This window comes from Papilio polytes, unplaced genomic scaffold (genome assembly GCF_000836215.1).
Source record: "Papilio polytes unplaced genomic scaffold, Ppol_1.0 DF823991.1, whole genome shotgun sequence".
Lineage (NCBI taxonomy): Eukaryota > Metazoa > Arthropoda > Insecta > Lepidoptera > Papilionidae > Papilio > Papilio polytes.
Window position 1 is genome coordinate 1,164,573 of NW_013525213.1, and position 26,252 is coordinate 1,190,824.

Below are 26,252 nucleotides of genomic sequence, written 5' to 3' on the forward strand. Positions count from 1 at the left end.
CCCCCGTCGGGCAACCATTCGACTTTGGCTGTCACCGAAACGGGCCCAAATATAACACCATTCCGCCGTTGCTTGTCGAAACCGCTTGTCTCCGAATGCAAATTCTATTTTGACATGCCAGTCTCCCGTAGGGTTGGTAAATGTGCAAAATACAGAAACCGTTTATTAAGTCCATTTCTACGAAAAAAAATTGAGAAAACAAATGAAGCTCTTGTAGTACAGTAAGATCGTTATAACATTTACGGTGTTTAAAATATATCTATTACTAGCTTTCGCCAGCGACTCCGTTCGCGCGGAATAATAATAAACTTAGAAAGTAGCCTATGTGTCCTTCCAGACTATAGTCTACATCTCTGCCAAATTCCATCGAGATGCGTTCAGCTGATTCTGCTACAAAACTGACATCCATTCATCCAAACTTTCTCATTTACAATATTAATCAGATTTCGATCCCAATTTTATCTTTTAATTATTTTAATTTCTTTATACCTCATAGTACGATTTTTTGCTATCACGTATCTGATTTAATAAAATAATTTATAAAGTAGCCAACCCTGCCCCTCCCCATCGTGCATCAGACAGCCGGCAGCAGCCGCGGGAGATGGGTAATGCATAAAATTTCATAGTTCGTGCCGCGACCGACGCGCCCCGACCATTTTGAGTGCCGTCTGCATTTCCCCGCTATAATGTGGCATTCGCTCACTGTGGCGCGGACGGATACGCTTGCGGCTAGCGATGCGAGCAAATTATTTTATGACATACGGATTAAAATTATTATTATAAAATAATTTATTAAAGTTCACAATATCAGTTTATACTTGTTTGTAAATATAATCAAAATGTTAATAAAAATCCTTAACAGTTATTTTTTTATTTATTGATTAAAATAGTACATTAAATTACATTTAATAATTTGTAACAAATTCGTATGTCCCGTTTTAAAGCTTAATTACATAATAATGAATGAAACTCTACCATTGCTATAATGGTGTGTAATATTTATTAATTAATGTTATTACTGGCCGAAAAATCATCGGCTATTCGAAATGCAATTAATTCCTTTCAATGCTTTCACTCGCTAATGAACAAATTGCGCCGGACGCTCGGGAACTCCCCTAAAAGGCGGCCTAATGCGATGAATACAAAAGAATAACACCCGTTTCCGGAATTTTTAATATACGGCCCGATAGATACTTTAATATCCGGGCCCGCAGACGCGATGATATAATCGACTTTTATTAAAATAAATTGCTCGATACGCAAAAGACAAACTTAGCTGTCTGCCATCAATAATGGATTCGAATACAAGTTCTTATTCAACTAAGCGTTGAAATGGCAAGGGACGGCTCGTAACGATTCATTATCCCATATTACGATTTATTCTCTTCGGGGAGACATTTGTTATTTGCTATTGGAACAAGGCATTTCGATTTCGGAGGATTGACTTCTGAATTATATAACGCAAGTACTTCTTAATATACAAAAACATCAGTAAACACACTTGTAAAAATGTTTTTTAATTCTAAGATTTATGAATATTTATATTTGTTTCAAATCTTAACTAGTTTGTTGATTAACAAATTTACTTTAGTCAAATCCAAGTTCTTCGTAACATTACTTGCACTAATGTAATCCGGGCATCTGAGCCATCTCATTACTGATTACAAACGCCAACTAAAGCACAATATTCATAGCATTGCAGACAAATTGAACTTTCTTCCAGACACCTGATGAATATTTAAAGTAAAATTGTCTTCTTTTTTTACTCCACTGCAATCTCTGTAATGTTACATCTTGTTTTGTTGCAATTTACTGTATTAGTTCCACTGTATTTAAAAATGTTATAATAGAAAAAATATTAAGATAAAATTTTCTCGCTAAATTTGAAGATGCATTTGACGTTTTTGATATAACATTTTCTGTATACATTAACTTCCGCTTGTTACTTCGACAAATCCTTCGTGAAATTCATGCGTTGCTGTTATATATTATTTTTAAAAACATAACTAAGTACTTTAATTAATTTAAACAAGCATAAGGTTTTTTTCATATTAATTTTTTTCACAACTGAAATTCAAATTCAAACAAACAAAATAATTTTTGGCACTCCATAAGATGTAGTCAGACTAATCACGGAAATAAAGCTGCATGCACACTAAACAACAATAGAGAGTGCGGAGAACGAACGGCAACATTTTAATGGTCCACGACAATTCCACGTTTGGCAAGTTGCCGACGGCGACTCGTCGAGTGGATTGCCGCGAACATGGACGTTTTATGTCCAGCTAGAGACGAACCCAGCATACATGAGCAAATGAAGTTGTTACGCATCACACGAGTTAAACTCTTGTACAACTACCGCCCCATTCCGCACCAGATGCTTCACTTCGACTCTGGAGAGTAGATTTTTGTTGCTGTCTTCTAATTTCTTTCAATTTTTCGCTGCAATGCCTGGTCTAATTTTGTCATGTAGAGTTACTATGTTGGTCATTAATTCCTAAATCTATAGATGTTTCAAAATAAACGTTAATTGTTCTATTTTTTGCTTAACTCTATTGAGAATGTTACATTGTGTTGCATTGTCTGGTCTCAATAATACTTAAATTTAAACTCTAACCCACTATTCATTATACTCGTTAATTCCAACAGACAAGATTCTGGCACTAAAGTTTCAATCGAACGTCGCCACTCTACAATGTTCAATGTTCCTAACGGTACAGTAAAAACAGGCGAAATGCGCTTTGAATCCCGGCGCAGTAAAGCTACGGAGATATTTGAATGTGCCGATGGAATGGGCACTCCCAGAGAACACCTGCGGTCTACTTGCATTCCGCCAGATGGAGCTACCTTTGTAATGAACGAGCATGTGGAAAGGCTTCCTTAGTATCTAGTCAAATGTAGAACTGTGTACATTGACTCCTATTGTCTGTAAATCAAATACCTTGCATTTCCTATGTTAATGGATTTGTTTTACATTATATTTAGACAGAGTGCATTTCTATTCACATACTGATTTTTAAAATAAGATAGATATTATATTCTTTATAAAGATTTTATCTGAATAAAATTCTATTTTACTACTCTACAACTGAATTGTGAATTACAGAAATGGAAACTTTGCCAAGAGTGCTGTTCCTTAATAAATATATTTGTAACATTATTGTTAAATGACAAATGGCCTTAACAAGTAAGATGTACTGGTTCTTGGTAAATGGAAATGCACTAATATTCTGGATTAGTGAAACTGTAGCGTGTAATATTTTATTTCTACACTTAAAACATATCAGATGTAACCTCAGAGTTTAGAAACAATCGTAGTCGGATGATAAACCTACACTCGACCATATTTCTGACTCACTTGTATTAGTATCGTGTATTTATAGTTCGATTGCAAATCCAGTGCTCTACACTACCGGCACACCGTAAGGCGTAATCTTCAAGTCTGCTATGATATGCTAAAAGCAATTCAATGATTTATTTCTTAACTAGATTATTCTGTGATCATAGCGTTTCCTGTAATGATTCATACTGCTAGTGTTTTTGTATTATTTACATATCAAAAGTAACATTCATTTAACTAATTCGAAACATTATAACACTTACTAAACCTAGAAAACACTAGAAATATAAAAAATAGGACTTATTGAAGATACACTGTCATTAACGTAGTTATGGTTCTTCAAAGTTAAGCAAATGGCGGATAATCTAATTCTTTGAAACTAATGTAATATGGATTTCTTCATATTTTTGATTTAAGAAAATAAGAAATGTTATAAAAATGCAAAACGATCTTCGTCTCACGCGACAAATATTCAAATTCTTAGTAATTGGTAACCTGATTTCTCTCACTAAACAACAATTTGAGAGTGGGCGGTCTGAATTTCGGTCGTTATTTTTATTCTAACATTTTTATCCAATTTATTTTTGGATAGCAGTCCAACGATTTATAAATGTGAAATATTGGAGTCATATATATTAACACCAGCGATATCGTTGTAGGAAGTCGATCGAGCGAACGCTTCTTTACTATGATCCCAGCAAGGAACTAAGGAACGGCCCGGATATGCTATAAACCGCTTCGTATAAAGATGTCTTCGACTCCATTAGACGGGTCGCATCCAGCTTTGTGTGAGCTCCTTTGTTCGCCGCCAATTAGTCGCGAGCTAGGCTGCGCCCCGCGTTCCTCCCCGCTATACCCCTATTATTGCTTAATAGATTATGGCTTACCTACTTCGCTTAGCCCACTCCTTTGTCTCGCTTCTAGCGCCGTTATTTCTGAATATCTCCGCAATTTACAGAATTTCCCAAGGTTGGTCGGAAACGGAAAGATGGAATGTTTCCCGTTTAAAATATGTTCTCGGTCTGAAGTAGTCGTTCCGTGTTCCGTTTCCAGTTTGTCTTTTTATTCTGTTTTATTTAGAGATTTTATTAACTCTGTATTAAAAGTAATTTGAAATATCTTTCGAATAAGATTATTAGACAGTTATTCCGATTGCATTGTTTTGTTTACATCTAAACTAGTTTGATAATATTTCTTACTTACTGTTAGACAAACTCCAGCTTTTATTACTTCTATTACCATTACCGTTTCTTAGTTTCTGTTTATTCTCATAAGGGTCTCCAGTCCTGCGACAAGGAACAATTTTAGCGGCATTGTCTCTGTGTCGCATCATTTTTCACTCGGCTGAAGATGTATTTGTAGCTGCGACAAGACGAATATAAATCAGTCGAGTATGAAAGCATTAAAGGTCTGTTCCAAGTTACATTAGACTTCGCTACGTCAAAGGCAATTAGTTAGGAAATAGTAAAATGAATGAATAACTGAAGCGTTTTTATTTTTAGAAACAACGCTTTAGTTATTTACGTCAACACAACGTTGAATGTCAAGTCGAAATTACAAGACGGAAACTAACCCTTAATTATTAAAAAAAAATTGCTAATAACTACTTTAATTCTTTTAAGTAAAGACTTGTGATTACAGATTTTTATTAGATTAATTTATTTCACTAACTCCAGTTTTCTATGCTAGGAATCAGTTTTGTAAATTATTTGATAGCATTAACGGAAAATATCAGCCACAAGGAAATCCGAATGATATGTTAATACCCAATATATTTATATCTAAAATCGACATTTGCTTAAAGAGGGTCAAGATGCTCAGCTGACGAGGGTGCGTGAGGCGTTTGATGCATAAAGCGGAAGGGAAAAGGGCTGGACCAATCACGTAAGAGCTCGCGGCGACCACCTCTATGAATACGAAGATATCTCTAACATCTTATTGGATTGACATTAAATAACGACCTCTACCTTCATGCGTTAGTGCATTATCGGAATAGTGGTCGGAATAGTAGACACTCAAACTGACTGACTTCAAACTTTTAAATGGAATTTATGCGAAACTTTATTATAAGAAACTCTTACATATTTAAATAGTCTTTTAGTATTTGGCCATTAATAAATACGTTTGTAAATATGAATAAAAAAATCATTGACTTATCTCTTTATCAGCTTGCGAGACTGAAGTCTGCATCTTAATTCTGGCTAGTAATTATAACTATTTATTTTACGGCTCTTACTCGCGTCTATTTTTCCGGTGGCTGTCATCGACTAGTTTCGGGCCCTTCGCGGTCCATATTCAGGGCGAGTGTTACTGGGGTTGTTTCGTGGTCGCGTCGTGCGTCGCGTTATAATGTCTCACGAAATTTTAAATAATTTAAATGGTTAGTTATTATTGAAAAATTAATCTTAAATTAGTATTGGAACAGCAATTCTCTTAAATGTTCAATAGGGAGTTACAGAACAGAAGATAAAGGACGCACATGTCGAAATCGTGACAAAGAGAAGGTTATCTACCCCGTAATCTCTCCCTTGAAATAAATGTAAAAAAGTCATGAAATAGATAAAACATTACCAGCTGTACTTGAATAGAAATATTCGATTAATTTGTTTCATTGAATTGTCCATTGAAATAGTTCTCGACAAAGTAAAATGTCGAAGCGACAATTTGTTTGAAATTCATAGAGTAACAATATACGTCAGCTGAATAAAAATAATTTTGACCGTCATTGTAACCTCAACTTTATAGACGTGACATTTTGACATCACATTTGTGTCATACAAAAAGTTTGATGTTTATTTGTTTTCGTTTAACTTTACGATACGATTACGATTTTAATGGTAATCGGAGTACATGCGTGGCCTAATCATTTATGATGTTAGAGATTTTAATATCGTTTCAGTATACGGCCGTTTACTAAACCGTTTATTTTGTGTCTTATATATATATTTATGTCACTCTAAATGTGCAAATTTTAATAATTTTAATACTATTTATTATGTAAGAAGAAAATCAAGTATATCTGTTCATAAAACCTTCACATATTTATTATAATTTAAATAAGTAATCCTGTATTCCTACAAGACGAAGTTCAACAAAGCCTTCACATTCCCGTCTCATTTACTTACATACGAGTTAATACGCGATACTGTGAAAACCAACACTCAAGTGAACCTGTCCGGGGCCTTTGTAATGCAAATACCCCGTGTTGCGCTAATAGTATCTAACAAGCGCTGTCAGTTGCTAATACCTGAGCAGAATGCTCAAATAATTTACTCAACGTCGACTTTACTCAACTAGCTTATAGAAGGCTTCAGCGGTACTTTTCGTATGTAGATTGAAGTACTCAAATTGTAGACCATTTTCTCTTTGATGGTATACTTTGTATTTAAACATTGTTTTTATAAAATACTAGCTTTTGGTCGCAACTTCGCAAGTGTGAAATTGAAAAAACAATAAAACATAGCGTATGTTAAATACTAATAACGTAAAAGATTTTTTTTAAATCGGCGAGTTTTTGATTTATTTCGATATATACAATAATATATGTACATCTTTTGATCTTTATATTAGTATAGATTGCACCTTATTTTCACATAACAGACTTTACCAATATGGGAATCCAACATTACAATATTTTGCTTGAGTTTCTTTCACAAAGCGTAATCACCGGAACTATTACAAAACGTACCATATTTAAACAAGAAACTGACAAGAAAACATAATATCCCAAATCGCACAGTTTTGGTGCAAATAGAATTGAAATATTAAAATCCTCTAAAACCGCGGACGGAACACACTGGGGTGTCCACACGAAGTCGCAAAACGTACAAAACACGACTGCGTCCGACGCGGGAGACCATGAATTATGGCGTCCGCCAGCACTCGTGGACGGACCGTATTTATTTATTGCGGTACACGGTCCAGAATATAACCTTTTTGTATGTTTTTAAATAACTAATAGGCAGAAGGAACATAATAGTTCAAAGCATTACAGTTCTTTACACCTAAAACAAAATTAACAATTTGTGAATATGACATACACAAACAAGATAAAGAACATCAAATCAAACACAAAATAACTTTAGCCTAAAAACTAAAAAAGAGAGAAATCAATCTAAATCTCAAGCGATCTTAATCAAATTTGGCTTAGAAGTAGAGGTTAGTCTGAAAGATCACATAGGCTACTTACTTTTTTTTTAATTCCACGCGGAAAAATGGCGGGCGAAAGTTCAAATATAGAGTAACTGTTTTCTGGATAACGTGTTTCGTGCAATGTTATTATATCTTCACGTTGAGCATAACATACTTTTAGGGCATTATTTCTTTCGCTATCCCCGAGCGCGGCTCGTTCGCGTCTAAAGGCGGGTTAATATATTACGGGCATGTGTTCGCAACATTTGTACAAAGGCTCAGGTGCCGGCGTCGCAGGCAATTGCTCTGACAAAGCGACCCGATTCCACCCCCTCCCCCTTCACCCAAACCCCCCTATTGACAAATTTCAGCCTTGATTGGGAAGAAAGGGTTGACCTAATAAAATACTTTCCTTTGAATAAGTTTCTTCTGATATAGTTTGATGCTTATCTCGACATCTTATAATAGGTATGAAGAAGGCGCAATTTATTTACTAAGAACAAGAGTACCTTTAGTTCTTTTACAGTGAACTACTTCGACGTTGGCAGCATTTTTTTCTGTTTCTATCTGCTCTCAAACAGGTTATGAAACCTAGCTACTAAAGGCTTATTTCTAGGGTACCAAATCTCTACAAGACATAGTGTTTAGGACTGTTATATCTTCTCTAATAAAATAACTTTTATTGTTTCAGAACGTTGATGCCTGCAAACTACATTCGAATAAAAATATTTTCAAAACAGCAATGGTAAGTTTAAGAGAAACATTATCTTTAAAATTATTTATTCTTGTCATATTTGAATATGTTGATTTTGTATTCTTTGAGTTAATTCAAACAGTATCGCTTGTTTACATATTCTAGTCAAAGACATAAATCTTTTCGTCTTTTGCAAGTAATTTAACTGTAGTAAATTTTAAGACGTACTAAAAACAAAACAAAACAGTAGGCTCGGCTGACATCTCTCCGGCAAAGGTCACAAGAGGCCGTCGCAATATAAATAAAGGCTCATCTGGAATTCATTCCCGTCGTTCTCTGCGGCCTGCCAGACCTGCACGTAGCCTATATTCCCTCGTTGACGAATTCTTCGTTTTACGATCCGTCAGAATGAAACGTTGCCGGCGAGGGTTGACGCATAAAATTCGAATGTCCAATATAACGCCATCTGGCGGACTGTCCTCACGAATCACTCGAGGAGCACAAATTACAGAATCCGCGCCAAAGAAGGGGACAGTTTTCATAAAAGCCCCGGGGCAGAGCATTCCCTCGAATAAAATTCCGTCTTTACGACGCCGGCGAAACGGATAGCAACTTCCCCTACCCGAATCGGTCCTACTAATTACGTACAATTCCGCTCCACGAAGCGTGCAGAAACTTTTTGTGTTTGTCGAATTTCGTCAATTAGAACTGCGTAAAGCCCGCATCTGATACATTAAAGTCTTTGTTTCTTTGTATTTAAGAGTGGAAGTTTAATATCTAGTCGGGAGTTATTGCAGAGTACGTATTTCCCGTCCCCGTGTCCGGAGCGGCTCGTTCCGGAGGCTGGTTCTTTTAATTCGGACGTCGGCGGTCACGCCTCGGCTAAGGTGGGCTCTGACCACAAATAATAAAGTGTAAAACAAAGGAAATAAAAGACGGAGCCCGAATAATATTTACCCCGCGGACCCTCGGCCGGCGGAAACAGAATGTTGGGCTTACATTTTCGGGGTTTTTTCGTACAAACTTTGAAAACCTTTCCTTCCTGACTTGCCGACGCTCTCGGACTATGCCGTTAAGTTCGCCGCGGTTTCCCGTTGCCATTTTATTTAAATTTATTATAATAATTTCCCGAGTGGATTATAAACAAAAAGGTGAAACGAATGCACACAAACATTTTCATTTTTTTATATCATTTTAGGTTTTGTCGCAACTTTAAAATATTATGTTTTTAAGTTATCATTTACAACAATTTCTCTAGCAACACTATACCAGGGGTTCGCCATATTTTCCGTGCAGTTCATCAAACTGTCGCTAATTCAACAACAATAGTTGCTAACAATTTTTTTATACGTTTAAAATGTTCCAAGAGGACAAGCATCCTTCGTTTATTGTAACATCTGGGCTCATTGTATGTATGAACATAAATGTCGAGGCGCAATTTGGCGGGAAATTTTAAACATTTAAATGGCTCGAGCCAGTTATTTTATAAAACATGCACAATAACGAATCCTCTTAAAACCTTTTTCTTGCAATATGTTCATATTTCTCTAAAATTAAACAATGTTTAAAGTAATTGACAATAAACAATGCAAAACACGTATTTTCCGTGACCTTAATTTGTATTTCATAATAGAAGGTAACAACAGTGACAGAAAATCAGAGATAGTTATTTCTTCTATATTTGTAGAGAATTTTAAAATCCTTACAAGTTCAATAGAAAATTTACAAATCTAAGGAACTTTTTTTACTTAATGTTTGTTGTGTAAAGTCAATAATTGACAATCGTTTGATTTCCAACAATTAACACAAAGCCTGTTAAAAGGCAGTTAGGCGTTAATTCGCAATCTCTATGCGGCGATGGGCTCCGAATGTCAAGTGCAGGTTATCAGGCGTCGGGCGGATATTGCGGACACGGTCGGGCAAGGGGCGGGCAATTAGCGCGGGCAAATTAAAGTGTCTCTTAAGGTTATTGCTCTCGGTATTGAAGGTCAAGGAAACAAGAATGTATTGTGTACAGCTGTAAAGTTCAGTAATAGTTTTTTGTACTGAAAAAACTTCATGCTAAATTGCGTTAAACCTAATCGATTTGTTACTTTTTTCTAATCAAACAGAAACATGGTCATTGATCTGGTTAGTTGTTAGTTTTATTTACTGTCTGTATGTTTTTTTTATTATTTACGTTAATAGCTCATAGTTGTCTTGTTAATTTTCTTTTTCGATATTCTCTAAAAAGTTAAGTTAATTAAGTATTTTTGTTACATATCATAGAAGTTTATTTCCCCATCGATCATCGGTTTTACTAACTCATCAATTTTTACAGAACCATTCAGTAGAAATACCGGGTCTTATAAAACGTTCAAGTTTACTATGAAGAGAGATTACTGTAAAATACTAGAGCTCAGCTCAGAATAAAATGTACTTATTTAAAGACTAGGTGTTCCCGTGCGTCTTCATCCGCACGAAATTATAAAAAAAACTTTATTTTATTGTTTACATTTGTCAAATTCTCAATTGAATATGTCAAAATTACCGTTACCATAATAACCTTGCTTCCTTAATGTTGGCTGCTTGTAGTTTATGGTATCTTTCCCACGTGAAGGTTTTTAACAATTCATTTACCGTCTTACTTTAATAGCGTGAAAATATATAGCCTAAACCGTTCGCAGTGTAGGGCTTTTTATTAAAGAAAGAATAATTCAAAAATATGCAGTGATTGTTGACATCCTACGCAATGAAGTAGTGTGTTTACGCTTTATTATGTTAGTATACATACGTTCATCTTTCGTTGTTTGAGTTTGAATGTAGATCATTCTATAATAAATCAATATTTGTTCATAAACTTTACGTTTTTAATCGCTCTTAGAAAAGTAATAGCAATTGCATATCTTATCTTTAGTTTTAAGGGATTTCTAGTTTGCTGTTTGTATTTTCCCTTATTAGAGAGTCACTGTTTATTAGCTAATTTATTAATAACCTTTGTTATTACAAAAATGGTAACTTAATTTATATCCAACCCATGTTTACTTTGAAAAAGCAATCTTTTTTCTATTCGCCGACGTTTTAGTGGAAACTATTCATTTCAGGAAATAAAAGGTGGCCTTATACGTTTCGTAGAACTCAAGGAAAAGGTACATTGGAGGTTTCATCGAAATTAGTTCCACGGAAAAGATAGAAGACTGGCGAAAGTTTGTGTTTTGTTTCTGTATTTTCTCTCATTTTATATAGCAAATAGCAAATGAATAAATAAGAACGTTTCATACAGATTCAATATTATAACTATCTAAAGCTTAGGTATGTATTATTTACTAGCTTTCGCCTGCAACTTCATCCGTATGAAATAAGAAAAACCTAGTAAATAGCTTAAGTGTTATTTCAGAAATTTCATCGAGATTCGTTTAGCAGTTTAGGCTACAAACTCTAACAAACATCCATCTATCCTTCCATCTTAACGTCGCATTTATAATATTAGCAAGATTTATTTGTACTTAATTTTGATCAATTATGTAAAAGGAAGTGTTAAGATTGAATGGATGGCTACAAAGGTAGAGGAAGACAGAAGAACGTATGGATGGATTGTGTGAAAGAGGATATGCTTAAGGGAGTGAATCAGATAAGACTGCTGATAGGAATGTATGGAAAAGCACTTACTATGCCGACCCTGTGTAAGGACAAGCACAATTTGATAATGATCAATTTTGTAATAGAAAAAAGGCTTTCTAACCTCTTCATTATTCAAATCGTTTAGGAACGCGTGTACACATAATAAAAATATTATATTTATAAGATAGATGATGTCACAATGTATATTAAAATAAGTATCACGTAGTCTACAGTATCATAAAAATCATGACATAATATTTCATTAAATCGATGCGTTCATTTTTAATTATACTTCGGTCAGAATAGTTAACATTGACATCTAATGGCCGATTTCCTAACTACATTTAACCAGTATTGTTTTTGGTTCGATAACTTGAGTGTAACTCCAATGCAACTTAGATCAACCTAACGGTAACGATAAAATAAAAGGAAACTTCAGAAACTCTGCATAAAACCATTCACATTTCAAATGAACATCACTTTAAAGTTTCGTAACACAAAAAACAACTAGAAAGCGCTTTTAAAAATCTCCTTTAAAAGTGAAGCGCAAACAAAATGTTGCTACTAAATTGATACGGAGTAGATTCTAAACTAGTTTTATTTGTCATGTGCAGAGTTACGTCGCAACTGAGACGAGTAATCCGAGTGAGGTAAACAGGAGTAGGGGGCGAGGGGAGGGGGGAGTCGCTAAAAACGATTTGCGAGTGTTCCCCTACATATTTTGTTACGTACAAAAAACCTCATAAAATACTTTGTTTCGGATTGCATTTCGAGTGAAGTTTGCGTTTATTCAGGCGTGAGAACAAAGAAAGTGTAACGATATGGTTTGATATTTTCAGTTATGTATCTTATGCTGGGTTTCTTGTTTCCATTTATTTTATAACTAGCTTTCGGCCGCGTCCAAGTGAGTAGCCTATGTGTTCTTTCATACTCTGCTCTACATCTTTGTCAAATTTCGTCCAGATCCGTTCAGCCGTTTAGGCTACAAACTCTAACAAACATCCATCCATTTAAACTTTTGCATTTATAATATTAATTAGATTAGATTACCTATCAATCCATTAGTGTTTGATTAAACTAAGTTTCAAAGGAGTAAAAGCTACGTAGTTCGGAAACGTATTTCATGAAGTTATCGACCAAAAAATACTAAAGGTTATACGTCACTTGGAAACCGGTCGTTAGTGAATTTCATTCATCTATATCGTAGTATTTATCAATAAATATTTCAGTCGAGAACTTTATTCAAAGTCCTAATATAGCTATAAGTGTATGTGAATTTCATTCTCCGTTGCAGTATTCTTTAGTTGTAACCACACAATTCGCCTCGTACACCTGTGCGGAGCCACACCCACTGACTACCACTTTATGATACATTTCTTAGAATGAGACAATCCAACTCTCGTAAAGGATTGTTTATAGTACGCCTCTATACCTGAGATGTATACGTAATCAACACATGCACGTGGTGCGAACGCTTCTTTACTTTGTATGCACGTGCATGAGTTAACTGTATAGTTTACTACTGCTTTAAGCTCGATGAATATAATCACGTCTCAGAATAACAAAAGACTGTCACTGGTTACGTCATAACGTGCAATGTTCTGTTGTGCATACGCATAACAGTTGACAGCCATGCGAGTAGCTAGTAAGATTTGATTTTGTGATTTCGGGCAAGTCAAGGCCTCTGACTTGTCTCTTCTCGTATACGACAGTAGCTGGCAACAAACTACTACTCTATTCTATTATGTGTATTCCCGCCCTTATTTGTATGTTAGTTACATATTAGGCTTATAAATGTGATAGACCCTTCTTTTACAGTCATGGTAATAGATATAAATTATCATTAAACCCTTTTAGTATGAATAACGCTACAAACTGCGTACTCATCAACTCTTTTACCGTGTACACTTTCCTTTAATTTTGATTACGCAGCAGTAATTAAAAAGCGGTGGTATCAGTCCATCGTTGAGGCGTCGACCGATGTCATGCAGGCCTAATTAACTGTCCCACTGCACGAAAAACGTGCGGGTTATTAATGGACCAGATAAATTTATGATTAGACAGGGCTACCAACTGTTAGGATACCACAAAATTTTACGGTGAAACTAAATTATATGACAACTTACACCTTATTCCATGCACAGCTGTTAAACTGCTGCTCTGATAGTAGTCTTTTGCTACAATATTTTCTTACCTTTCACATACTAAAACCACAATTTATTGACCAACTTACGACTCAAAGTGTAATACAATGCTAGTAACCTTTTTTTACACTTAATAAAATCCAGTGTGTGTAATTTAAATTATATTATACAATTATAACGATTAAAAAGTATAGAAGAAGTATCTTTGATTGACTAAGGCTATTATTATGTAAATATCTATGTTCAGGCAACCCTGCGTGAACGGAAGACGGGGCGGGTCAGTAGTCAAGATAAAGGTGCTGACACACCGTTCTTCCTCAACGCATACAAAAGATATCTCTAATTATGAGCCGCCGTCTATAAATTACTCAGACAAATTGCTCGACGACGATAGCATCGCTATCTCAACATTTTTGTTAACTTCGCCGCTACATTCATCAAGCCGATAACGTGTTCTCGAACACATTGAATACATAGGCCCGTCTGGTCTATTCTTACGAGTAAACATAATTTTAAACCTATATACAAATAGGTTTTTGAGGTCAAAAAATAAATGTGCAGGAATTATATTAATTGTCAAAGAACAAGAACTTCAAAGTTGGACTGGTTGTTCTTTTTCTAACTTTTTCCTCCTCAATTAATATTAAAATACCATAAAATAGTAGCTACAAAGGGTAAAACAGTAATTTAAGTCACCCCAAGTAGATAAATCTCGACAGAAATCTTCGATTTGCCACCCGAAAGCGTAAAGATTACCATAAATATATTTAATCGACGTAAAGTATCGCTCTGCGAATCCCAAATTGTCTCCGGACCCTTGGCCCTGCAATTCGAGCAGTCACAGTGCAACTAGCGTCAAACGAATCGTTCTCAAATGAAGCTCTCTGCTTGTTTGCATTTACACAGAGCAACGACTACCAGAGGTTATCTCAAACTTTATGTTTATTTTATTTTCATGTGATATTATTCAGTATAAAATGATAACATTGAATATCGAGTCTTATTTTTGGACAAAATTATATTCGTGGCATATAACGTTCTGCTACAAAAAAACTTACTTGTTATATACTGTTGTAGAGACGTAACTAAACGATCTTACTTTTCTTACACCTTCACCTACAGTAGACTAGTAACTAACGTATTTTAAAGTGTTTTATATTCTGTAAAATCTCTGTAATTTATTGCTCTATGTTGGATACTCAAGGGATCACGCATCTGTCGCGGTAGCGCCCCTCACAGCGACCGCGGCGGCCCTAAGCCCTGACCCTCCGACACTTTGCGTGCTCAATAACGAATCCTTCCTTGCCCTAAAGGAAAGTGAGGGAGCTGAATGCATGTATTTACTTAAAAACACCCTTTTGTCGCAAGAAATGTCTAAGGATTTCTCGTATAGGTTTATTTTACTGTTTTATTATGTGTTGTGATTTATTCTCTTCATGGTTATTAGCTGTTGCCATTAAAATATTTTTAATAGTTTCCATTTTTTTAAACTGTATTATCTAAGTATAATTGTATTTTTAGTATGATATTATGAAATTTTACTAGTGCTTATTTGAAATTGTAAGATTATAAATTATATTAAAGAAGATAAGATTGTAACCCAGTACATGGAGATGTACACATTGAACTACTATTTCCAATACAATGCATGTAATATTTAGATAATTTTCGCTTGTTTACACGCTACTGTCTGCAGAGGGCGCAAAGAAAGGGGATCCTTACGAACCCTTCTACTATCCCTGAGGCGTAACGACTCCTTTATTACGTTACTCACAACAAACGTTATATTGATTGTACATTTCTCGCATTGCACAGATGTGCATTACACTTCTACTTACAGAGACAGCTATGTATGTTGCAGATTCAATATTGACGCAGTAAGTTAACATGGGTTGTTACATAATAGTCCCACAGGACCCATATTTGATCAGAGTTCTGTATAGGATTAGAACCTTTGCATCACGTTCAAAGGGGACTATTACATACATTATTTCCTGTAGTATTACTGTTTGCAGGAATCTATCTTTCATTTGTCTCGGTTACTTGTTTGTAACTTTTTATAAAGAGTTTGTATTCGTCTTCTGAACATAGTCAGAAAATGTAAACATAGTCATCTCGCCGTGCACTCGCTAAAATATCGCTCGAGCAGATACGTCTTGTTTATATTTCATTTCACTAAAAGCTTTAATAATAGAGTAAATAACCAATTTTCATCCCAATTTCCCTGCTCCAAATGAAATTATATTTTTGTTGACACACGGAAAATTGAACGTAATAATTCAGATTTATGGAAAACAGCGGCAGCGCGTATATCTCGTAACGTTTTGCAAACCGCATTCACAATGTACTTCGCAATGAAATATTCCATTAAAATCGAGTTACGGACCGCAAATAACGCGGCCGCAACCAACATATTATTATTTAATCATAAGTTTAGACAGACGGGGTCTTTGATCGCGGTGTTATTGTTAAACACGTGTGCGTACATCCCCCGAATGTAAACATTTGTTACATTATAAAGAATCTAATGCTCTGTGTTACATCAAACGCACTTACAACTATTCCATATTTGGATCGTCTTCTGCCATGTCTTAATAAATTAAAATATTGTATTCAAGAAAATCTAATATTTATTTTATATCAAACAATGAATTTGGGTCGACTTTCTCAAAGAATGAAGATGTTAGCTGATTATTTTATCACGGCTTTGTTAGACCGTTGTTACACAAATGATTTAGTCGTGCGACTTGCCGTTCACGCCAACTAACATAGTTATTTTTCATATTCATAGCATGTACCAGAAACGGTCAGCTAGTCGCTGCTTGTGGAATAAGAGATTTACTTGTATTGTTCTTTTACCGAAAAGCGAAAGGCGTTACCGACGCTTAAGATCAAGGTCATCTATTGATGATTTGCTTTGTCCATCTCTCCTTGTTTGTCTTTTAAAGTTTTTTGTTATCCGTTTACCGTTTCTTTTGGAAATGAGTAATCTTTGAACCGGATCCAAAATACTATAACTTCTCAGTTGATCTAAGTTTTTGTATCTTGTTGTAATAAATGTTGAAATTCCGAGTTGAATATGTTGTTTAATTTATTTTTTACTAGCCCATGACTCCGTCCGCGTGGAATTAAAAAAAAGAAAAGTAAGTAGCCTATGTGTTCTTTCAGATTATGTTCTACATCTACGCCAAATTTCATCCAAATCCGTTCAGCTGTTTAGGCTAAAAACTCTAACAAACATGCATCCATCTAAACATTCGCATTTATAATATTATTATGATATTTAAATGTGTAATATTATTTTCTGTTCAATTTTAATAAAATTGATCTAAACTGCAAAGAAAATAATAGTATAATGATTTAATAACGTTTAGTAATTTATTAAATGCAGATCGTGGGAACGAAAGCATGCAAGCCACGGCAACCGCGCATTATACCACGATCTACCGTTAGTTGACGACGTTAGTTACTCCTATCTTTATTACTTATTTATTAACTTTATGCGTGTGACTTAAGAAAATCAGAGATACTAAACATTTCTCTTTTTAACATTTGTACGATAAATCGCTACAGTGAGATGTCCTTAAAATATTTTAAATTTAATATGAAGCAATCTTTTACGTGCTGAAGCTTAAATAAACTTCTTTCTTCTTCTATGTCTCTACAGCCCTTGGTGGGCCTTGACTTGGTCCAGCAATGTATTCCATTTCAGCCTATAGGCCACGGTCCTCCAGTTTGCTATGCCAACGGTTTTTGCATCTCGACTTATGCCGTCTATCCTCAATTGAACTAACGTTACAAAATTTTCTGTCAAAACATTCAAGAGGAAAACTTCGAAATGTTTCGATATAAATGATTTAAATTTGTACTCTAGTTATTTTTGTGTCGTAATTTATCGCATATTCCAAAGGAAATCTTGAAACACAAACAATTGTATTTGTACTGCACTTTTCGTCTCGGATTACGATGAAACTTCACTCGAATAAACTTAGTAAAGATATATTTTTATCAGCACGTGAATGCAGGCGCGGTGCACGCCAGCTCAGCCGCACCACCAATTCTCCAGATTAAACTGTCAATTCGCATTCCTTTTTTTCTTTCTACTTGTGCGGAAATAGGGTTGCTAGATACATTTTTTACCCAATAATATACCACTAGTAAAAGTTACTTGTCTTCGGAACTATTTAATAAATCATACTAATGTTATAAATGTGAAAGTTTAGATGGATGGATGGATGTTTGTTAGAGTTTGTAGTCTTAACGACTGAACGGATCTCGATGAAATTTGGCATAGATGTAGAACACAAACTTACTTTTGTGTTTATTTCCACGCAGACGAAGTCGCGGGCGAAAGTTAGTAAATTATAATTGTTTACATTTGGAAAAGTACAGTCTTAGCTATTCAGTGAGTGGAAGAACAAATGTCATGAAAACTTATTCACAATCAAACGACTTTCCTCTAACAATTAAACAATACAGTTCTAAACAAAACACATAACTTGATAAGTTCGTGAAGAAACAATTGAGCAACTTAACACATAACTAGTAAAGGAAGTCGTGTAACTAAAAGTTACGACCTACCATTGACTTGGAAAGTATTTCTTTACGGATAGTGTGTTTACGGACATTGTGTGGACAACCCTGACCGGAACCCTCCGTTGTAACTAAGCGGCTCGTAATTTAGGGTTCCGCAGCTGCGCCCGGGTAATGCTGATTGTATTGCGACTGATCGCATCTCTTAATCGAATGCTTTTGCCCTTTTTATGCTGCAGACTCTGAACAATGTTACTGTACCGTACTTTAAAATGTTACTGCGTTGCTAGTTTCTAGGTTATTTCATATACATATTTGTTCTATTTGTTGTCTTCTGTAAGTACTTTAAAATAAAAAAAAAATTATGAAAGCAAGAGCGTTGCGAAATGCTCAATTAAACCGACATTATGTAAATAATGAAACGAATGGTATTATAGAAATATCAATGTAGGGTTGTGATTATCGTTGTCAGTTTACGGATTAAATACAGTATTTCTGAAAACGCAAAATCCATCATATTTCGTTACAAATAAAGACTAAAATCGTATATTGGAGCATTTTGTTTATTTAATCGAGCTTAAATTTATGACGATGTTGTTCCATTGTCGGCAAATAGACGGCTTATCTCGAAGAATACCTCAATTACATTCAATCGTCGATACAAATTCAAACATTTACTTTGGGCCTGTTAACAATTCCTAATTGGCAAGAACTTTGTCCGACGGAATTTGCGTGCGACTTTCACTTGCTCGGTCCAATTAAAAAGATGGATCTCCGTCTGGCACCTAATCGACAGGCGCGACTCTCGTGCATACCTTAATAGCGGTTCTAAACGGTATAACCCTTTAACAATGATAAACAACATCGTTTATTTTTGTTAACACAATCGAGAGTGGCAATTAGTAGACCTGACGCCTGTTACATTAATCCTCGGGTTAAATTCAGCGTATAAATTAAGCGTAGACTTAAGTCGCACTTAGCGCCAGAATTAACCGACAGTTAATTGAAACTAGACGTGGAAAAACGAGGTCTGCCGGCCGCGGTTGATAAGCGACGCTGTAATCCTCCGCTAAACAATGGATTAAAGTTTAGTTCCCGCCAGCAATACCTCCCGCCCCCGCCCTCACACCCCCGGCCAGAGGTGTTCAACGTTTTTAACGCTGATTACAACTTTTGACTTAATCTCCGGTCTGTTTAAAGACGAAATGTTTCTAAGTGGAGAGATTTATGTTCTTGCTGGAATACTTCGTCTTATTGCTATTAGCAATTTAATAAAAGGAAATAGAAATGTAAGAGAAACAGTTTTAATTAATATTTAAATAATCGTATCAAATATGTACAAACATTTGTCGTCATAATTGTTCACAGATAATAAATTATACTAGTTAATATTATAAATGCGAAAGTATAGATGGATGGATGAATGTTTGTTAGAGTTTGTAGCCCAAACGGCTGAACAGATTTCGATAAAATTTGGCATAGATGTAGAGGATAGTCTGGAAGAACACATAGGCTACTTACATTTTTTTTTAATTTCTCGCGGACGGAGTCGCGTGCGAAAGCTAGTAATAACACATTATTCTATCTTTAATCGTCGCAGTCATCAGTTGTCAGTGTGAACCAAGCCTGTTAACTTATACATGCAGCTTCAACGAAATCCAACTAAAACGATAATTTTAGATCACATGCAGACTAGGAGAGCGTAGCTTTCAGTGTAATAATAGCTTCAATTTCACACGCTATCCCTTGAGTATGCGGACCCTCGGCTACAGCTGTATATAGCTTTGTATAGCTTTGACCAGCGGCACGTGCGCTTTGTGTGGACCTCACACACGTCAGACTGCGTACGATTGTCTCAATCGAGATTGATGCGATACATCTATTGTGCAATTCACTTTATAATTAAACTACGTTTGAATTTGAAGGGGAAACGATAGCGTTTATTGACGGATGGACGAACAGATAGGAAACAATATATAATTAGTGTTGCTGTCGATCCTATTTGGAGCATTTTTCTTCTTAAATATGTTCTTTTAAATTGTTCAAATGAATTAATAAACACTGAACGTGATAATTATAGATAATTTTGTGTCTATACTAATATTATAAAGAGGAAAAGTTTGTTTGTTTGATTGTAATGAATAGACTCAAAAACTACTGGTCCAAATTTAAAAATTCTTTCACCGCTAGAAAGGTTATTTATCTGTGTAACTTAATTTCTTTATTGCTATTTTTAAATTTCATGCGGACGGAGTCGCGGACAAACGCTAGTTTTATATTCAGAAGATTTTAAAATGAATAAAAACGCTACAAAATCGAACGGTGAAATTTTAAAATTAGTCTCATACGTTTAAATTCTAATTACGCTACACGCTAGCCTCCATTCGATACGTTGGTCCCCACTTCTGTTTAACTTAATTGTCGCCTATTATCTTATCCGGGTCGTTTACGCCGATTTTATTTTTATAAGCGAACATTTCGCAAGCCGTAACCCGGGATACGATGGACCCTTTTTTCTGAAATTATCAGTTAGAAAAGGTCTTGCCCGCTTTGTTATCGAGTTCAATTCTTTAATGGGAATTAGCTTTTGTTTCTAACTTTAAATTCTTTTGGTACGTTGCAGAAAAACATTGGACCATTATCGGTTGTAATCGCATTATGTTTTATTTTATTTCGATGATAAAATTATTGTATCATAATGCAAACAATTTCATGATAACCTCGACATACCTGTATATTGTCTATGTTTACATGATTCCTTAATTTTATTTTACTGTGTACGTTTTGCAATTCTTAACATGCTTATGGTGGGAGTTGGTTTCACATACTCGTATATCTTTGAATTTGTTCGCATAAAAATGTTTTCTTTCACTGTACGAATACCGGATAAATTAATTGATGAGGAAAACCTGTCGCTTAATTGCGAGATATGCAGAAAGCCAGAAGATATCCAATACTTGTTGGAATGTGAGAGAAACAGACGGGAGCGCGAGCTTTTCCGGGAGTTAAAGCTTAACCTTTCCGATGTAGGCAAAATTATGTCAATATTGGCTGAGCCAGCATCTGAAGCAGCTGTACGATTATGCCAGCTCGTTTTTTAAGAGCAGCACTATGGGATTGACATGTCTTCCCCACGACAAAAATCCCCCTTTACCTAACAAAGATTAAAAAAAAGTTAATATGAAATTCGAAAATCACATTGGTACATGGCGGGATTCAAACCCAGTATCTGTCAAATGCTTAAACCATTGCACCACCGACTTAAGAGATTGTTACATTCTACTTATTGTTATTTAGTTTTATTATAACGTTAAATGTTGAGGCACACGATGTAATAATAGAAGATAATATAAAATTATTGCGATTGTAAGAAAAAGATAATTGGTAACCCTATTTAGACGCTGGCTGTATATTTATTACGTGATTATCACCACAAAGAGCTTTCATATTACAACAGAATCGCCCTCCAAATATGTGATTACGCTTATACCCTTCGGAATAAAACAACGGCTACATTTTAAGCCTATAGCACACAGCCGTGAAAGCGAAGCGCCAAACAAAGCGAAACGTAACATTCTGTTTATTAAATAGATTTATGTTTCGCGTTATCACTGCTCATTTTATCGGAATAAATTCCTTCTAAGTTCCATACTAAACTTCGCTTCGCGTCCTGTTCGCATTGGAGCTATGCTACAGACTTTAGGAGGAGATATGCTAAATGGTGTTATAAACGATAATAATTCCAGTTCTCGGAACGTATCTTTGTCGATTTAATATCTTATCTTTGAAATGGTCTTAAGATTAGAGTAAAAGTAATTTAAGTATTCAAGATGAAGTTCTTTTTGATGTTGTTTATAAATAGATAGCTTTCGCCCGCGACTTCGTCCGGTTGAATTAGAAACACAAAAATGTAACTGTAATTGTTTACTTCCAGTCCATCTACCACATTTCAACAAGATCCATTCAGCCGCTAAGCGACTAACAAAGACATATCAATTCATCTAAACCTTCACATTTATAATATTAGTAAGAGATAGTGCTCTTAGAAATGTGTCACAATATTTGAAAATATCTTAAATGACTTGAATAAACTCCAAGTACTATAATATTAAAGTTCTATTTTAATTTTTACATTTGAGATAATTTCAACAAAACATCTTGATCGACCCAAATAACCTATCGCTTCGATTCACTTCCATTGTTAACGGAAACAATAACTTTTTTGTTTTCATCAAAAAGTTGCAAGATAGAAAACAAAAGGTGAATAAATGTCGATTTCAAAGAAATGTTACATTTATCCAAGATGCTTTAAGAAGAATAAAATAAATACATTCATAATTAAATAAAAATTACTGTAGTTACCATACAAAGCGTTTATGAAAACTTTTATAAATAACTTAAAACAGTTATACCATTTTTAAATTCATTTTAACATCTGTATTTCGATACTAGCTTTTCCCTTGCGACTTCATCCGCATGAAATTATGAAAATTTTAAATTTTTTGTTTACATGTGTCAAATTGTCAATTGCAAATGTTAAAATTACATGATTATGAAAAACCTTCCTTGATGTTGGTAGCAACTTATGGTCTCTTTCCCACATTAAGGTTTTTATCCAAAATATTTACCCCCTAAGTTTAATGGCGTGAAAATAAGTAGTCCAAAGCGTGATGTAAGTGTAGGGCTTTTTATTAAAAAAATAATTATTCAATAATATGCTGTAATTGCTGACATCTTAGGCAACAAAGAAGTGTGTGTTTACGCTTTATTATAATAGTATAGATAGGTAGATGTAGAGATATTATCGGTACATAAGTTACTATTAATCGATTTTTTATCGCTACATCGATCTGTAATATCAGTTACAAAGATACGAATGTCAAAACAAAACAATAATATTTTATGTTATTGAAATACAGTCGAGATGTGAGAGCAGGTGTGGACGACGGGTGTATTCTGACTCGAAAACGACCATTCTTATGTAAATAATATTTATTAAAACATCACAACGATACGGGTCCGAATGTTATCGAGAATCTCACTTTTAGATACACTTTTGGATAAGAAACCTAATGTATCTATATGACGATTCTAAATTCAAAAATACAACAAATACAAAAAAATTGAACAAATACATGAATAAACCTATATTAAGACTATTACTATTCGTTTTATATCATTTTGACTTGACAATCCGATCCGATCAAACTATCGGCCGATTAAAACTCTGGAGTCTTCGGGGGCTCTTATACATACTTAACTAATTTTTGAAATTCGACGCAAATACTATGCTTTATTCAATAACTGTTCTATGTATCTATGTAATACATTATAAATAACGCAAAATATCCCTGACGCATTAAGAAAAATAAACAGCGGAGTTTATGTATTTAAAAATGTCTAATTAAATTTATAGGTACGAAGCCAAAGAAAAATTATGACAGAATTTTTTTGCTGTTACGTTTCGACCTACATTTTTAGGTTCTAATTAGGGTCTCGGGTGAAGAGTATCATAATATGACGCCGCGAGCAACATTTTCACTTCTACAGTAAATTTGAAGCAGCAACCTCTGAGTTCATTCGACATCTACTGAAAAATAAAACAAACAATTTTCATTATTCTGTTTGTGGATTTAAAGAAAGTAATTGAATAATATAACACGAATCTCTTTGTGTTTTGACTTTTTATTTTGCTCAAAAGAATATTTTTTATATCATTGTGAATTTACCAAGGTCTTAAATTTAATATCGAGGGATGAGGAACACCTTGTTTAAGGGATTTATGGAACGCTATTACTAATTAAAGAAAAGTTTTTCAAAGACAATGAAATTGACTACATAAAACAAGCATGTTTTCTTTGTAAATTAAAAAAAGTTAATATAACGAAATAATTTACATTTTAAACAAACTAATTGTATCAAAGAAATAAAAAACAAAAATCTAATCCACATCAAAAGTGTAAAAAGTTTTTTATGTAAAATCCCGCGAATTGGAGCGTTCAAATCGTTCCACTTTGATTTAAATTTGAAAATAGAATATGGGGTATATTGTATTTGAAATGTCAGTTCAATTAACAATATAGCCGCTGAGGGCGCGGGCGTCGCAGGGGGCAGGTATGCCAGTGACAGGCAATGGTCCGCCCTATGATAGAAATGTAGATACCGCTTTACATATCCAATCAAACCGCTAGCCCAAAACACAGAATAGATTCCAAAATAAACACGTTTAAGCGTAAATTCTGATTACTGAGATGGAATGTAAATGTGTTGCACGATATGATTGTAATTAATTCCGATGTATGTTTGTTCGTATTTACATATATATGGTATGCGAGCGAACTTAGTTAACATGTATGTTTATCGTGTTTCCGACATATTATATCAAATTGAAAGTAAACATTGAGTTATGATTTAAACTTTGATAACCCGAAGTTGTCTTTCAGAGGTTGGCAACGGTTTTAATTTTACTAGACAAAAAAAAATATTTACCATTCGATATTACGTTACAGTAATGAAGTTGTATTTATGTCTACGATTATTTGAATTTAAATGTTGAAAACAAACGTAATACTGAAAAATGTTCACCTTTCCTTACTTAGACGATATCAATAAAAGGAAATGTTTTTCCTGTTCCAATAAAAAACAAACTTAAAAAGTTAAATAAAACTTTTATTGGCGGTAGTAAACGGAGCTGCGTTTATCATTCAAGGAGGTAAAAAGTAAAATCGGAGCAATATCGAGAGCCAACAAAACAGAATCTGGAAGTGACAAAAAAATCAATGGAAGCATCGAATAGTGGCCATTAAAATATCGTTGAATTTCAAAAGGTTCGGAATCTTACAATGGGCTACCGTAGAACTAGCGCTACTCGAAATAAATGCGAATCGGAAAATTGAAAGAAATAACGTCATATTGTATTGTACTTAACATAATTTTTTAGCGGAATTTGATGGTTGAAATTCAAGAAGGTCGAATCTAAATTTAAAATTTAAGGAAACAGAAATTCAATACGAAATAAAAGTATGAATTAAAGCGCTAAATTATGAAGTATTGAAATACTCCAAAACTCTAAAGAAATGAGTAGGGAGAGAAGAAAATAAGTAGCCTTTAGATTTACAATTTACTACTCAATCGCCTCTAAAAATTCTTAAGGCTGTATTATTTCCCTTGATAATACTCATATATCTGTGACCAAGATGTTGCTGTCGCCCCTAAAATGGACTTTTGATGTAACTTTGAAGCGAATATCGTAATATTCGATGGAGACTCTTTTAATAATGGTCTATCGATTTGAATCTCTATTTGTTTAAGTAGTGTTATTCCAAGATTTGTTTTGTTGCCTTCATTTTAGCAGATGTTTTCTTTATTAATTTGTGCTGTTTCCGTTGTTGTTTCAAAGAGGTATAAAATAATAGCGGTTGCTCGCGACTTCGCCCGCGTGAAACTAAAAAATATAGCCTATGGTACTTACAGATAAATTACCATTCTAATAGTGAAAGGATTTTCAAAATCGGCCCAGTAGTATTTGAGTTATTTCAATATATACAAAAATACAAATCTTTCCTCTTTATAATATTAGTATAGAAAACGAAGTTTTTACTGGTCTTGTAAATGTAATCTAGAATTTAAAACCGCTTTTAAAATGACTATATGTAAAGTGGAAAAATACTTAAATGTAAGTCAAAACATTTTAACAAGATGTCAAAAAGTTTAAAAGGAAAAAATATGAATTTCCTTTTTAAATTCTGAATTGAATCGCAAAAGATGGAATAGTGTTTCTAGGGAGCTTGATTTTATTATCGTTCCGATT

The 26,252-nt window shown here is 34.4% G+C and overlaps 1 protein-coding gene across 1 annotated transcript in view; it reads left to right on the forward strand.

Moving 5' to 3' along the window:
* LOC106101372 (carboxypeptidase N subunit 2-like) overlaps window positions 1–26,252 on the forward strand; it is a 210,718-nt gene that overhangs the window by 106,827 nt on the left and 77,639 nt on the right. Inside the window, exon 4 of the mRNA XM_013280572.1 lies at window positions 8,163–8,216. Within this exon, the coding sequence (XP_013136026.1) occupies window positions 8,214–8,216 (3 nt within the window). The 5' untranslated portion in view covers window positions 8,163–8,213. The remainder of the gene's footprint in view (window positions 1–8,162; window positions 8,217–26,252) is intronic.